The sequence below is a fragment of the Gasterosteus aculeatus genome, chromosome 9 (genome assembly GCF_964276395.1).
Source record: "Gasterosteus aculeatus chromosome 9, fGasAcu3.hap1.1, whole genome shotgun sequence".
NCBI lineage: Eukaryota > Metazoa > Chordata > Actinopteri > Perciformes > Gasterosteidae > Gasterosteus > Gasterosteus aculeatus.
This window is the reverse complement of record NC_135696.1, coordinates 1,432,078-1,449,437: the sequence shown is the minus strand read 5'-3', so window position 1 is coordinate 1,449,437 and position 17,360 is coordinate 1,432,078. Positions and strand designations below refer to the sequence as shown.

General features: G+C 48.9%; 1 protein-coding gene across 1 annotated transcript in view; it reads right to left on the bottom strand.

Moving 5' to 3' along the window:
* Positions 1-5,358: 5,358 nt before the first annotated feature.
* pcdh7a (protocadherin 7a) overlaps positions 5,359-17,360 on the bottom strand; it is a 33,682-nt gene continuing 21,680 nt past the window's right edge. Inside the window, exons 4-5 of the mRNA XM_040187131.2 lie at positions 9,119-9,323; positions 5,359-7,548 (exon numbers count right to left, since the gene is read on the bottom strand). Coding sequence (XP_040043065.1) covers positions 7,016-7,548; positions 9,119-9,323 — 738 coding nt within the window. The 3' untranslated portion in view covers positions 5,359-7,015. The remainder of the gene's footprint in view (positions 7,549-9,118; positions 9,324-17,360) is intronic.

Here is a 17,360-nt window from a genome sequence, read left to right as displayed (position 1 = left end):
TTAGTGGAGGGGCATGAAGTGAGGGCATGTGGACTAGAACAAAGTGCAGACCGGCTCATTGGCCTGTGGAGATGGAAAACATGTGGTTGATTTTGGTTGGTTTTGAGGCACATGTAATTAATAATAACCTGCTTACTTGCATCCTAAGTCATCACCTTTCCTTATGGTAGTATGTATGGTTGATCCCAGTGTTCTTCTCGGCCAAGAGCCCAATACCTTCACAGCGTTATATCGAGACACTGAGACAAAGATCACTGTGACTGCTAACAGGGAGAAGAAAAGGAAAATTCCCAGAAATGAGACATAACTTTTGTCCTTGGATGGAGACAGGTGACCTGGGGACGGAGTCCTGCAAGCCCACACTCTCAAAAATGTCACCGTAAATTAACGGTATTTTACTGGCAGCAAGGACACCGGGAATTTATGCGTTATTTTACGGTATAATTCCGTAAATGGTTTTCACACGATGTTACCGTAAAGTGGATAGCTGTATGTTACTGTAAACTTGAACGAATTTTACTGTGAATTGACTGCAATTTACTGGCAGTCGACGCTAGTAACTTACTGTTTTATTTACAGTGCCCTACCGTAATTTACGGTAGGTTGTCGTATATTGGATTACAGTTTCTTACCATACGATTACTTACCAGAATGTTACTAATTCCCCACAAATTAATGAAAGACAAACAAAATAATTTCGGTCATAGTGGTTGGAGTTTACAAGATGCCTTTAAGATAAAAATGTTCGGCATTTGTAACCAAGATCAAAACATAAAATATGCCGCATGTATACAATAATAATAAAATGAATGATAAAATCATTAGGAACAAGGTAAACTAACTGCAACAATATGCTATGGAACACTTTCAATTGACCGCAGCAAACGGCTGGCGTTCTTAATCCAGTGTCATTGGTAAAATATTAAAATTATAAAGTTGAAGAAGACAACAAGATGTAAGGAAGGAGAATGTTAATCATGTCAGGCAAATAACACTTACCAACGTTACTTGGAGAGACGAGGCAATGAGAAACTCCTCCCATGTTGAACTGACAGGTGTTCTGGATGAACTGAGACTACGCGTCTGACGTCACGTTCAGGAGCAGTCGGTCGCGATTGACACTCAAATGACTTTTAGGCAATGAACACTTTGAATGATACAAATATTTATAATCTTTACATTCCGGCCACTGAAACGACAGTGAAGGCTGCACATGCGATAGGGAGGGTGTGCTGTGCAGCACAAGGTTGGCAGTTCGAATCCTGGCTGCTCCCTGTGCCAAGTTGAAGTGTCACTGAGCAAGACACCTAACCCCCAATTTCTCCACATAAAATTATGTCAAACCATGGGCGTTTTGGATAAAAGTGACAGCTGCATGTATAGTAATGTCCTGTAAGTCAAAGTCATCATCGTATCTCATCATGATGACTTACAGGACCTGTTTGTCAGTGGCTGACATGGGCTTCCATACATTAACCTACAACAGATGTAGATGGATTGTGATTCACTGCACTTGTATGTGTATTTCCACCACTTCATAAAATATATGTAACATGCAGTTGAATTACGGTAGTCTGCTATTATTGTAAATTGACAGCTTTAACTGTTTGTTCATGACATTGGCCGTTAATTTACAAGCAAGGGATGGAAATTTAACTGTATGTTACAGTTATTATGACATACTGTAAGAGACCGTTAGAAAAGCACCGTAAATTTACAGCAATTTGTTACAGTGCACTGAAGAGACAGACAGAAGAAACAATGCCCAGGCACTTAGGCTTCTATAAGACACCCAAAGTCAATGTATCATCCATCTGGTACAACATTAATTGTAAAGCCTTCTACTCAGACATAAATGATTATTTTCCAGGTTGATATGAATTAAAGTTGCAGCTGTCAGCTCAGAAGACTGAACATGCAAAGAAACATATTTATAGCTCTTCAGTTCTACATGAGTATTTTAAGAAACGGATTCCTGGTCTTTCTCAACTTCTATCATCCACTTTGACCGAAATGAATTGAAAGGAGAACAGCTCATGACATGCTAGAGAAGGAGCGCGTGCACGCCCACAAGAGCTGAGTAGTGCTGGTCCCTGACCACAGGATGGCAGCGTTGCACACTGGACAGGAGCACTTGCTTCTTTGACATTCCGAGTCCTACACTACAGACACTACATTACACTAATCTTTGCAGCAGTTAACAACTCTGAAGTGTTTTCTGATAACTTTAAGTCCAAATTGCCCTCTATGTTTTAAACGATTTCCTGCAGAAAATGTGTGGTTCAAAGATAAGGTTGATGCACTGTGCCTCATTTGAGCGATATCCTTAAAACATATTGTAGTCAGCACGAGGGTCAGCCAGGTGCAAATCGACATCACACATAAAGCAATAATGGTATCGAGACATCATTCTGCCAAATGGGGGATTTTGCTTCTGTTCATGGGGCGTGAAAACCTTTTAATCGTTGAACTTCACTCATCCTCGACCCTGGAAGCCGGCGATGTCCCAGCATTCACACACAACATCAAGTCGCCTTCCCACTGTATGGCATCATCATCAGCACATTTATTATGGAGGTCTGCCATCCAAATCCAGCAAGCCAGTAGAGATCAAATATAGATTGTTTGCCAGCAGTTTGGTATCATTTCCTAATACGGGAACATTTAGGTTGCAAATGTTAACAAGGCGCGATTAGAAGGTCACGGGTGGGAGGTGGGCGAGGGGCTGAGGGTTGAGTCAACAACACACGCCATAGAAATGTATACGTCACCCGAAAGCTGGCAACCTGGAGGTTCATTTGAAATCAGTCCTGTATGACAGGTTATATTAATAATGAATCAGAAAGAAGAATTAATCGATTATTATGATGACAGTTTATGAAAGTATATGATGCTATTGCCATGCTAACGTATGTCTCATATGATGTTGCAATGCTAAATTCCTACAATGATAGTTGATAAAAAATACAAGAAATCCATCCAAAATACAACTTTAACCTTGAGAAATATAGAAAAATACCTGATGTGGTATTAATCACAAGGTTTTGGTAAAAACTCACTTAAACTCAATTCTGTAAAGTCTCATCATTATCCTGAAGGTCACAAAAGGTTGTTGGATCCAACTAGTCTCAGCATCCCGGTCATCCCGGAGCTACGCCGTTCTGAGACTGTTTAGGGATGCAGATATTAACAAAAACAATTTAACAGGTAAAATGGCTAATGGCTAATATTTGTTAATGAGTATCAACCATTCATTAGTGCTTATGAACCCTTTGTAAAAGGTACCTAATTGCAAAGTGGTGAGAAAAAAATATTGTTTCCATTTGGTCAAGTCTTGAGGCAAATATTTAGTCTGTATCTGTTTTCTTCAATTGTTTATTCCTTTCATATTATTGTTTATCTCCTCGTTACCGATTCACACAATCTGACACAAGGGAGTGTTTGAAGTTTTTAATGTCAAAGTCAAACTTTTACATGATTCATCTTCATACCAAACCATTCGGCGACAGCACCTCCCCTTCCTCCTCATAGCAAATGCAATTAGTTCATTATGTAATTACAGGAGTGGAGCAGCAAAAAACAGAGCCAGCCCCATAAGAAACACAAAGTAGAGGAAAATTAAAAAAAAGTTGTTTTTTTTAAATCATTTTTTAATCATCTTAGGCATGCCATTGTCTGTTATGGGTTCCAGTTGTCTGTTCTACAGTGTAGTTTGATCTGTACATGGCTATAAGAGTGACAGCACGAGGGGGGGCGACGAGGACACGATGGAGTGTCTGTTTCCCAAAATGTGTCGTTTGGTGGGCGACAGTTCTTCGATGTCACACTCTCCTCCCCTCTCGCTTCTGCAGTAGACTGAAGATATTCATGTTTAAACGTGCAGTATAAAAAAAAACACAACACACCCACACTGACTCACGTACAGCTCGAGTTCCCCCGAACGCCCAACGGGAGTCTTTGAAAAGTCCCCGTCGCGGGAAGCGCCATGAAACGGGCAATTTGGAGAAATGGCCCGCCGAAGAGTCCCGCTCCGAAAACCCACGTGCACTTCCTCGCTCCGTGGGGGGGGCACGTGTTTGTCCTCCTTTCGGTTTACGACTTCGGCAGGATGATTGTTTTTTCACCCCCCTGCCCCCCCCCAACGCAAAGTGTCATCGAGCAGATTAGCTCCATGCGTTGGGTCCAGGTCTCGGTAAACAGCCGCGTTGGGGATTTGGCGGGTAATGAAGGCTTAGGGAGTAAGTACATCGGCGGCCTGAAGCGAGCTAAAGGGAGTCGGTCACACAGTTCACAAGTTGAGGGTCTGTACAGATGTAAGGGGGGGGGGGGGGGGGGGGACTCATTCCTCAGGGCGCTGTGAAAGTAAAGCACAGGACACACATGCTACCTGAGTGTTGCTCTCCTGTCCCACTAACTACACGCTCCACCAGGACCCACCTGCTCCACCCGCGCCTCCTCCGCCTCACCGCCCCCCCCCCCCCCGCGACCCCCAGCAGAGGAGAAGAAGATGCGCCATTACATTCACCGATCCAGACCTTAATGAGATCCGCGCAGATCAAGGAAAGGAGAGGAGGAAGGGAGCTCATTAAGACCACAGGGGCCACCTGACCCCCATCATCGCGCCCGCCGGCCGCGCGCTGATGATGGGGATTAAGATGCGCCGGCCTCGGACCGCAGGCGCGCCCGGCGCTGCTGGGGCAGCGCGATCTCCAAAACCTCTTCGTCAAAATGTATACGAAAATCTTGAACATGCAAATTTCGTAGTGATACGTATGAAATAAATACGGACCGCAAGTGATGACGTCACCCTGTTCAAAGTGAACGGGGACCTGCGCCCCGTAAACACACGTCGTGAAGTCTGACCATGTAAAATAAACGTGTTATGATTGATTTTATAATGACAAATCAATGTTAAATCGTAAGAATAGAATACTAACCCTAACCCCCTCAAAAAATCCAACATGGCGGAGAGACGTTCACTCAGGAATCCGCCATGGTCCGCCATGTTGTTCACTCGAGGGGCGTGGCTAACCGCCGCCAGGTCCTATGTATCGTTACAAATTTCTACGTTCAAGATTTTCGTACACATTTTTTCTAACAGGTTCTGGAGATCACGTCGGGGAGGACGGGTTGTGTTGTCCGGGGCAGTTTGGTGCAGGGGAGTTCGGGTCGGCACTGTGTGGTGAATAAAAGCGGGGGGGGGGGGGGGTGGGGTGCGGCGGCGACATTGGCCTTCGTTTGTGGAAACAGAGAGAAAGGATGCAGCCCCCCACTACCCAAACTCGCTCCCACCAGTTTAAGCCATGACGTCTGACTAAGTAAATCAGACTTACCCGTCGCGATCATCACCTCCACTTCCAGCACGTGGGCTCTCACACACACACTCACACACACTCTCACACACACACATAATACGGACGTATCCAAATAGGCGTAGTATCCAAAAAAGGCGCATGGTTTAAAAAAGACAGGGACAGAGTCAGCATTTTCTTTCGTTCATGCAGAGTCCTATTTTTCCTTGCAGACATTTGGTTTTTCTATGAGTCCTACTTACAGAATGTTCCCGCATCGGCTATTGTTACATTAAGTAGACGACATGTCTGAGATCCCTTTTAATGTCGACCAACGTCAGCTAGAGAGATGAGCATTATTTAAATACATATCATGTTTAAATACTGTCTGGAGGAGGGGGGGGCAGGCAAAAATGCTACAGCTATGAGAGGCAATATGTTAAAAGAGCCTGATTAACAGCACATACACGCATCATAATGAGCCTCTGTGTGTTTAAACAGTGCGTCTGTGTGCTGAATGAGTCCTGAAAGCGAATGAAAGTTATTATATAGTTCATGATGCGCCGTCACCCGTCAATCTGTGTGACCGTGTGCAAGTTCACCTCCTGTGAACTTTGTGTTAACATGCTCAGCTGTGTGTGTGTGCGCGCGTGTTGAGTGTGTGAATGCGTGCGTACAGGTGTGTGCATGTAAAAGAACATTTGTGACATAGGAACACTGGGGAGGGAGGGAGGGAGGGGGGGGAGGGGGGCGTCCTCGGCCTCCCCCCCCATGGAAACGGGTTTTACGGCGACACAAGAGTAAAAAGCTGCCGTCTTATCAAATACACGCGTAGGCTATATATGTACATACAGACTGGGTGTGGAGGCGGGAATGCTGACACGTATTTTCACACACGCCGGAGCTCTGTGGCTCTACCTCCTGTTTTCACTGGTTACATTTCTTTACCTTATAAAAGTCTCTTAACGTCGTTGTTTTGAATATTTTTAAAGATACCTGATTTTTTTAGAGATCAGCGCTTTTTTTTTTTCTTTTCTTCTCTACAATGAAACTGTACAGTCACCGTCCTCTCAGTACTTGATGTGACACATCAGCAGTCAAACCCCGTCTTGGGTTTAGAGAGTTTAGGCGTTAGAACGTCTGCTTGTTTTGGATTAGATCCACAAACCATCAAAGAATGTCGCCTCTCCTTCATCTTTTTCGGACCTCTGCATTTTTTTTTTTTTCTCAGCGAGATGGTCGGCCAGCGGGGTTCTAATCTCTCGCCGCCCCCCCCGGGGGTCCTGGGTGAAAGACTTCCACGTGCACCGAGGCGTTTATAGCATCAGGATCCTCTGTGGTGTTCGCGCGGACCCCGTGGTAAGAGGGTCCGGCGTGCACTGGGCTCAGGTAAGAACAAGAAGAGATGAAGTCGTCCTTCCCCACCAGGACGTAATGGGATCATCGCACCTTCAGCCGAAGTTGAAAAATACTTTTTTATTTTCATTTTTTTTAGAAAGTACTCCCGATCGGAGTCAATCCTCTCCCGCTAAAGTTTATGTTGCCTATAAATAGTAGTCAGAATCCAGAAGTCCTATTTCATCTACAGCTTTTGGAAGCTATATTATTTTCCCGACGTGTTGTCGGGTGTAAAAGGCCTTTTCCAGACCGATGGTAAAGTCCGGACCCTCCCCGTTTCGCTTTTTCTTTCAGAAAAGGGAGCGATCGCCTCAACCGGGGCGCCGTCACAGGTAGACCTCTCGGCGGGACAGCGTCAGGCAGGACGTGGTCTTGTAGTCTCCGCCGGTGCGCGTCAGCGGGATGACCTCGGCCGGGTTCCGGCCCTCCCCCCCCTCCTCTTCCGGCTGGCGCCTCCCGAAGCCCGCGCTGCTGAACGTGTCGTAGGACGCCGAGGTCATCTTGCGGTTCAGGAGGTTGCGGTTGTGGTCGCCCATGTTCCTGTTGCGGTCTCCGTCCCCCAGGCTGCCGAGAGGACCCCCGTTGGCCAGGGGCAACCTTTGACCCTCCTCGCCGCCGACCACCCCGGGCTCCGAGCTCCCCGCGCTGCCGGCGCTTTCGCTGTCGCTCTCGTGGTCGTTGCCGCGGAGGTTGTTGTTGTCGTCGCCGGGGGCGAAGGTGGAGAGCCGCGGGGGGTCGCTGCCGTGGCGCTGGCGAGGGGAGGGCCGCACGGGCATCCAGCAGGTGTCGGAGTGGCCGAATTCGTCGCACTCCCGGGTGCACTTCCCGGTCAGAGCCACGTCGGGCAGCTGCCTGGCGTCTGCACGCGGGGAAGACAAAGGAAGAGGCATGACGGTGAAAACGGAGCTTCATTTGAGGACTTGAGGAGGAGACACAGGGACCAAAGGGCCGGTTGTCTTTGTGTTGCTTTACGTCAGAAGACGAATATCTATTGGTTCATTTTAATGAATAACAATTTGCCGTATTCGCCTGCAGTGTCTTCAAACTGCACAGACTGTATTGTTACAATACATATCTATTCCTCTCTATTATTTATTATTATTATTATTATTTATTATCTTATTACTAAAAGGATATTTATTTTATGGCTATTGACTCTAATACGTCAACACGATGAAACGATCATTTTGAACCTGGTTTTATTCACTGTTCACGTTGCGGTTGAAGACATCGGCTAATATACATATCTAAATATATCACTTCGGAAAACAAGTAATTAAGTAATTGACTGGGGAGGTTTTATAGTTTTATAATCTATCAATTAATAACCTTTTAACCTCATTGATTCCCTTAAATGAGAAGAAAAGCAGGCGGGCATAGAAGAGGAGAAAGGCTGCAAGGCGAGAATGCCGTCCAAGCACGATAGAAATTGCTGACTTAAATCACATGTTTCAATTCCAGCTTAGCGCTCTCACATAAGAGGTCAAAGGTTGAGTCAAACAATTAACCCTTGCAGCCAAATAGAAGATTATCTCAGTGACAAATCTGGGCTTCCCTCCTATGAGAGTTAGAGATCAGGTTAGATATCGAGCCTGTCACTTCCCATGAGAGTTGGTTAAAGAGGTGTCAAAGGTCTTCTAGTGGTCGCCTCATCTGACGTTGCGACGATGCGAGATGAGCTGCGTGAGGCTCCGCAGGCGCCCCGTTACACTTAAAGGGAAAGCACCGTGACGAGTAACGGAACAAAACCCCCAATTTATTCACTGTTTAGTTTTTCTAAATCCTGCTCTGTTAGAATGCAACACGAGAAATCGGATGTTTCTGTCTTATTGCAAAAGCTAATTCCGGGTCTGCGTCTTTGTTCGGCGGTGAAACCGCGTGAAGCACAAACAAGCACATCATTACACAGTATAATTATTCTCTGTTCAGTGCTTCCCTCCCCCTGACCGTGAAGCAAACTTATTAAAACTCCACAATATTCTCGAGCCCCCACACGTTGCTGAGAAAGCAGCATTTAACCCTGAGAGAACAATCGGCAAGGTCGCTGCGACCTTGGCGAGCTGCCGCACAGGAAGAGAAGAGGAGGAAAGGAAGGAATTCAAAAAATACTTAAAGAGCGCTTTTTTTTTCTGTGCTGTGGCCTCCATCTTTGACAAAGACCATCGACAGAAAAAAGGTAAAAACACAAATTTTGTCGGTGAAAGGGAAGCGCGGGGCTGCCGCCTGAAGGCAAGGCCACCGCCGAGAAAACCGTTAGCTTTTCAGAAAAAAGCTTTTCACGTGACACACACACACACACACACACACACACTCGTTCTATAAAGCACATTCTCGTCATTCAAGAAGAGGCTCCCGAGGCCTCGGCGCTGTGTCAAGGCGCCGCGGTGTGTGCGATTGGGTGATTGAGTGCGATTGGCCGTTTTTTTTACCGTTCTCCACGTGCTCCTCCTCCCCCACGCTGCCCTCCGGGGTGGTCCGCTCGTAGCCCTCCTCCGGCAGCGGCAGCGCGCCGAGCCGCGGCGGCCCCGACGAGCTCTTGCTGCTCGGCGTCTCCGAGTCCTCCAGGCCGCTGTCGTAGCAGCCGGCGTCCTGGGGCTGGCTGACCACGGAGAAGGTCACCCGGCGGAGGGTCCCCTGCGCGGACACACAAGACGCACAGGATATGGGATTAATCATCCGGGATTCCTAATCCGGGGGGGGGGTTCTAAATCCGGGGATTAGGCGGCAGGGTGGGCGAGGGGGTCCGCAAAGACATATTGAGATTATCTAAATCGCGTTCGCCTTGATTATGAGCTTAGCGGCGACAATAGCCGGCGACCAATCGCTGCGGCCTTTCAAAGTTTTGTGTTGGCTTTTAATCCCGGTTTAGATTGACGCTGCTGGACAGGGCGGATGTTTACAAACCTCTGGCCGCCCCGCGGACACTTATTTCCCCCCCTCTGGGTGGGGGTTCAGTAGCAGCAGCCGGGCGATATGGAGCCCCCTCTGATAAACACCCCACGGAGGGAAGGATGTTGGAATGTAGATTTGCCAACGAATCCCGTTTGAAAATAAATAAGAAATAAACTGCAACGCGATTGATCACGTTGAAGCCCGACGTGGCCTCTGGTCAAACGTCCTTCGCGGGGGGGGGGGGCGGCGTTGTGCTCTGCGGGTCCTGTGCTGCCCCGACCAGCTGTGCTCACAGAAGCGTTGTGTGCATGAATATTTTCACCAGGTGACCAGATGTGTTTCACCCGCAGAGGAAAACCTCGGCTGCGATTTAAAGTGTAGCGCGCTGTGGTATTTGTGAATTCCTCCCACGCTGAAGACACGGTTCCAGGAGTCTGAGGATGTGTTTTTTTAATTTGTGATTTTAACCCAATGCAGAAAAGAAAAACATAAAGTCAAAAAGTATTGAACTGTTTTTAGAAGATTTACATCTTCTACTGAGAGACAGATTAAGGCATTGTTTTTATTATTTGTTAACACCGTCAGCCTTTTCCTTTAGCTCTGTGAAGACTGTCAGTTCCTAATTCCCTTTGGTTAACCCCTTAACTATTTAAGATATATAATAACCACGAAGGTAATTGGGACGGGGCTAATAAAGTTGTACGTCTCACTCTGAGGCTTTTGAGACCTTATGAACACGAACCCCCACGAACACACATCTTCCCATCCAAGTGGGGATGATTCAGAGCCCAATCCCATCGAGACTCAAATCACCTCGGTCTGGTTAAGAGACGGCGTCTAACTGCGGACGGGGAAAAAGACAATGAAAAAGTGGCGTGATAAGTCGGCGCTGAGACATTATGAGAAGGAGCTAAATGAGTGTGTCTGGCCTGGAGGGAAGCCCGATCCCATGCGACCCCCCTCCTCTCTCGGCTCAGGCTCAGTTATCCGCTCGCCAAAAAATTACAACCCTTTCAGTTTAGGTGTGCTTTGAAACATGCGGCGTGTAGTGAGGAAGAGAGAGGGGGGGGGGGAACTGTGCCTCGGGACCATCTGGAGGGAAACGGATGGACGGCCCATAATTCTGTTCCTTCCAAACACCCAAAGAAACATGGAACATTTCACCTAATGCTCAGCAAAACTAATCAAGCAACGGGCGAGGACGGGGGGGCTCGGGGGGTAACGCAGCCCCTGTTCCTTGACACACTGCTGGAAAGAGGGACGAGAGAAAAGTGACTCTGACTCTGGGATTGAGAGCCTAAGCGGGACCGAGTAGGAGCTATAGGATTCTGATGGAGAAGCAGCGGTTCTTGGACTCTCAGCGGTTTCATCTCAACTCTCTGCGGAGAGAGAGAGAGATGTATTTTTAGAGCAGTGGTTCAGAGGAAGCAGTCCCACGCCTCTCGTTCACACCACGGGGCGAGTGGCACAGTGAGAGACAAGAGGGAGAGAGGGAGCGGATCAGTGGCGAAGGAGTTAATCGTGAGGGCTCATGGCGCTAAGTTAGAGCAGGGGCATCGCAAGGCAAAATCCTAATTTTAGGACAAAGGACTGATTAAATTAAAGTTGTAATTAAATGACGGATCTCCGACCTTCCGTTCGGAGGTACAATGTGAAAGATGTTTGGATTAGAACCATTTTTTTTGGAGTCACCGAGCAGTGCATCAGATTGTCCCAAATATCTTGTGAAAGTTAGAAAACGCTTCTGGAAATAGCTTCAGAGCAGCAACGGCGCTGCGTAGCATCTCAACCTGCAATATGCTGTAATATAATATGGAGTCCCCGTGCAAAACTTAAGCTTGAACGGCGACTGAATATGTGGCTCGGAAAGTGTGACGAACCTCGCCGGCACTGAAAGATGGACGCTCCTCTGTGCATGAAGAAAAGCTGTAGAAATATGGTGTTTATGAGCACTTCTGTCTCACGTTTGTCTCATTTTATCACCCACAGGTGCATCGCTGTCCCACGGCGCACTGGGGGAACAAAAAGAGCGCAGAGTCACGCTACAGGAGCCATGTGAGCCTCACTTTAACGCTAACGTCACCATGCTAACATGCTCGCGGGTGTCAGAGCTAACAAGGGAGATGCTAAATCGGGGCTCAATGGTAACCAAGTCCATTGGACTTGATTGACGGATGAGGAGAGAGTTGCTGGCGTTTGTTATCTGTGTGTGTGTTTGTGTTGTTGTGTTGTTACAGAATTCATCCGTTCAGCCATGATTTCATCTAATTCGATCTCCCTCAAACCCATTTTCTGTCCAGAGCTGCCCCCCCCCTTCATTCCTTCGTCGCGATAATTCCATTTTCTTTTTTCCCTCCTGCCTTCATTCGGACTCCGCTTTCGTTGTAACGCTGCCTCTCTACTCTCACCAACCCCCCCTCCCCCCCCACACCCCTCACTTCTTCTGCCCGTCAAGCCCGTTATGACGAGGCGATCGATGACGTGTCCTTGACCTCGTTATGAGTCTCTTTTCTCTTCCCAACAGCAGGCTTCATTGAGCCATAACCCCCCCCCACACACATCCTCCTTTTCTCTCAGCCTCCCTCCTCTCCATCGCAAAGTCTCCATCTCATAGACCAGAACCTCTCTGTGGTCCCTCTGGCATCTCAGCATTGATGGGTTTTTTTTTTTCTCTCCCAAATTTGTCTTCACACGCGTTTACTCATATATTTTCGACTCTCCAGCCATCGTACCGTTGCCTCTTCTTCAAGCCTCCTCACGATGACCTCTTTGACCTCTGTTTCCTGTCTGCTTTACCAGCTCCCCTCTTCCTCTGGAGAAGTGTCCCTTGATGTTTCTTCCAGCCTGACTCACAGAGCCTGTTTGTGCTTTCTTTCACTCGTCGGGAGCCGTAATAAAGGCTGATTACTGAACATGGACACGGACGCACGGGGCCGCGTTGGCCCACGTCCAGCGCGGCCCATGAATTCATGCCTGATGGAATATTAATTGAGTTTGACGGAAGGCATAAAAAAAAATTAAAAGAAACCCTTCTCTTTAATCTGACACGGCCCATTGCAGTTCACCGGTGACATGGGAGCTCTGCTCGCTTGCAAGGGCCTGCAGAGCGTGTCCGAGTGGGCAGCGCGTTTGGGGCGCGACCGCGTCCCCGATACAGCGCGGGACGTCCCGTGAAGTTATTCCTGTCAAAAAGCTGTGAATCAAACCCACGCGTGATGCTGTGAACTGAACCGTCTGAATGTTGCAGTTCTGAAAAGAACCTTGACAAAATGAAAAGAAAAAAGGTCCCTATATAGCTTTCATTTCACCGCCACTGTGTGTGTGTGTGTGTGTGTGTGTGTGTGTGTGTGTGTGTGCATATGCTTGTGAGTGAGACTTCACACCTTTGTGTTTTACTGCTGCGTGCAAGACTCTCAAAGCCTCCGAGATGTGTTATGTCAGCCTGTGAGAGTACAGGTGTGTGTGTGTGTGTGTTTTGCAGTTGGAGGTGGCGCATATGTGCGCGCGTCCTCAGGTTGGCTCAGTCATCAATGTAATTAGTGTGTAAACCTCGTCGCTGTCGGTTCAAAGAGAATTAACGAGCTCTGGTTAATTAACAGTCTCCCTCTCTCCTCGCTGCACGTGGACACTTTTTCCTCGCGTGTGGATGTGCGACATCCGCGCGTCTGACTCGTCGCCGCGCATCTGCGAGCGCGTTGGGGCGTGTTTGTGTGTCTGCTTGTGTTTTTGCGACTCTCTGGTCTGCATAATGAATTGACGGGATGCGACTTATATGCATGAACCAAAAGGACAAATAAGGTGTTTGAAGCTGTGTTTCCTTTTTGGCTCAGTCTCGATTTACAGAGACGAGCCGCCACGTTGCGGCCGATCGTGTTACTCATGAGTTTAGGACAAACCGTGTTGGTTCCTCATTTTGGTCATAACATCAGGAAAGTCACGTCAGAGGAGTCATGTGTAATCCCCACTTTAGCTATCAGCAAGCAGCAGTAGTAAATACACCAAACTCAAACTCAGAATTCATTTTTCTGCACCAAATACTCACATTTTTTATTCCCGATTACTTTATTGGTATTTGATGGAGGGGACGTAGCCACATTAGTTGAAGAAGGCTCAATAATTACATTTAGACTAAACAGCCCTCAGTTTGATTCTAATTAAGTATAAAAAGTGTTTTTTTTTTCTTCTTTATTAAAAACGAATCAGACTGTGACAGAGGGAACTTAATGAGTGATGATATCTTCTCGTGTTTCACAAACGTTCATCGCTCATAAAGCCGAGCGTCGGGATGGATTAAGGCTTTTCCGCTGTGCCACAAACTGGAGGTGGAGAAGCTTTACTCTCTTATTTCCCTCCCCCCCCCCCCTGCGTTTGAGGCGAGGCAGAAGTCGGATAGTTTCATGAGCCGAACGTCAATCAGGCGGACACCTGGCATCCGATGTGTAATCGCTCCCTCCAGACGGCCGACTTTTCCTAACGCTGACCGAGGGGTGCAGCTCGGCGTGTTAATATCCTCGCCGGGCGCCCGTCACCGCGGCTTTTCAGCCTGCGGACGTGTGGTATTTAATGCCGAGCCTCCGTACTCCGCAATGTGATTATTTTCCTGCCAGAAAAAAAACGGATTGTCTGTGACCCTTGTGGGAACACCGAAAAGTCTCAATTAAAGGGCGGATTCATGGAAATTTGGAAGTGGCTTAGCGGCTCCGGTGGGCGGGATGACCCGTTGAATCATCAGAGAAGGTCCAATTAAAATGATTATGCTTTAATGAATGAATACTGTTTGTACTGGACGAGCATGTATCTGATATTCAATGCAAGGTCAATAATCACTGTTCAAGTCATCCAATTACGTCACCTCATCCGTCCTCCCACGATGCTCATTTACTACCCAAACGTCGTTGGGCGGGTGAAATGTGAGCGTTGTGCACATGGCAGCTATGAGAGGACATGCGAGGTGCCTTCATGGTGGCTTCATACGCCTCCTAATGGAAACTAACAGTCGACCCAGGTGGTATCTGTTGACGCCACCTGGTCATCCCGACTGCTGATCGGTGGAGATGACCTTTGCCGTTTCTTAGCTCCAACTTTGAGCAGGTGTTGGAGTGAGTGAGTCGACTGGGAGTTCATTAGAAGTCAAACATTCTTGAATTACGATGAGTTTGTATCGGCTGGGTTTTTTTTTGGTTCCAGGGTGTTTGATTTGAAAGCATTTTTACATTTTTTTAAATATTTTTAAAATTTATGTTAGTAGATGAATTATCATTGTTTTTCTCACAGGCACCCAATGGGGGAACTTCACAACGTGAACTTTGGTGGCGTAAAAATCCCATGAATAACTCATCGCAAATGTCTCACCTCGGCACTTTCTTTCCCTCCAAACTAAGAAAGCGAGACTTTGACCGAGCGAGGGACTCGACGGGTCGAGGGTCCCCGTTCTCGTGCCACGCGAGCTTGAGAATCTCTGAAGCGTTCGCCGGGAAAAACCCCTTTGAAGACCTTCTGCTGCCGACTGTTAAGTTATGCATCAAAGGCAACGGAGGGGAGGGGGGGGAGGGAGGGGGAGACGGTGAAATATCCTGACAGGGAGCATCTCGCGGGGGCCGACAGGACACATGTGTTAACATTTTATTTTGGGATGATAAATTCACGCCGGGTTATTTAAATATAGAACTGGTCTAAAGCGGTGTGGCCTGGGGGGCCCACGCGCGTGGCCCCCCAGGCCATGCGGGACGGAGCGAGACGTTCCGTTTTCCGGTCAGGACACCGGAATGGGAGAGAGAAGGGGGGGGGGGGAGTAGGGGGGGGAGAGTGAGTCACGCGATGAAGAAAACACACAACGCTAACACAAACACAGGCCTTAACCAGTGCGTGTGCCCCCCCCCCCCCCCCCCCGAGGAAACCCACCCGTACATCTCTGACCACAATAAACCTTAAGCAGAAATGAAGAGACAAAGAAGGGCGTTTGGGGGGGAGGAGGGGGGGGGGATGTGGTATTTGCAGAATGCAGGAAGTGGTTGGATTGAGACTTGAGATGTCGATGAGCCTTGTTACCACAACACACACACAGACACACACACACACACACACACACAGACACACACATGCAAACATCAGGCACTCACAGGTGTGCACCTACACACTAGCTGGCGCGTTCTCAGCTATGCAGGCGAGAGTGTGGGTGTTGCAGTGGGACCATCTCTGCAGTAAGAGCAATCCCTCCCTCCTCCACGCTTCTGCTTTACCCCTACACCCCCCCCCCCCCCTCCTCCCCCCTCTCCCCCCAACACCACCACACTCCCACCACCACCACCCTTCGCTCCCTCTCGGATTTCTCTGCTTCTTCTCCCCCCTCTGCTTTCCTCTCCTTCCTCTCCACTACTCTGCAGTCCCCCCCCCCCTCTTCTCTCTTCCCTCTTTCTCCCTCCCGCCTTTACTCCCCCCTAGAAGCAGGTGATGTAGAAGGGTGCTCAGCAGTATCTGACTATCGGGCCCGACTCTGTGAGAGGAATGATAATCACTATGCTGCACTGCAGAGAGAGGGAGCAGGGGGAGAGACAGGGAGGGGGGAGAAGGGAGGCACGAGGATGAGGGAGAGGGGGGGGGGCAAGTGCGTCAGTAGGCGAAATGAAGCAAAGGGGAGGGAGGGGGGGGGGGGGGGGGGGGGTTGAGGGAGACAAAGAAATAATTAGCAAAATTGAGCACTGCTGTAGCAGCAAATACCTTCTCCCCGTCGTGTCTTTGCCCACCTTCTCCACCCCCACTCTCCCCTTCTTTACCCTCCTCCCCCCCCCTCCCCCCACCCCCGGGACAGCACCACAATGGCTTGTAGTACAGCAGCTCCTCGGTGTGAGGGAGAGCCTCAGCCTTGTGTCTGAGTGCCAGAGAACATTAACTGCAGCAGCGAGGTCATCTGATCGACGCTATGCGGTCCCTCTCTCTCCCCCCTCTCTCCCCCCCCTCTCTCTCTCTCTCTCTCTCTCCACACTGCTGCAGTCTGCCCCCCCTCCCCCATGGCCGCTGGTGGAACTGCGGTCCACGCTGCCCGTCCTAGGAAACACTTTCTGCCCGTCGTCCACACATAACTTCCTCGCACCTGGTAACGGTAATCGGCGCTCTCCGTACGAGGCCCCGGTCAGAGAGAGTGTGTGTGTGTGTGTGTGTGTGTGTGTGTTTAAGGCCGCGTGTGTGCGTGTTTTTTTTAAGTGGAGCGGCCGCCGCTTTTGTTAGCGTCAAGCTGTCCACTCAGACATCAAGCGCTCCCCCCGTCTCCGTCTCCGTATGGACGCTCCCTCCACCCTGCAGACCCACATTGAAAATCACCGACTCTATTCACCGCGTCGGGCCTTTCAAACGTTCATCCTTTGGCGAAGCCGCGGCCGTCCAATGGGAGGAGGAGGGGACGGTGGGGGGGCGGGTTGGGGGGGGCAAAACAGAAACAAAAAAGCCCATAGAGCGAGGACGTACAGCGAGGCTTACCGGACAAATGCCCCGGATTCGTGATTCGCTCCTCTGTTGCGTGTGTCGGTGCGTACAGTCGTGGTGTTCATCGCTTTCCGCGGCTCGGCCCCCCCATGAAAACAGTCGCCTCTCTCAACAGCCATGACAGCCGCCATTGTTGAGAAAGACGCAAACAGGATGGCGGCGTACAAACCGTCCCCCTGTGTGCGTTCGTGAGTGTGAGCGACCATACATATGCATGAAGGCTATTTAGATGGCATTTCACTGACCACTCTGTGTGCGTGTGTGTGTGCGTGTGTGCGTGTGTGCGTGGACCATTACACT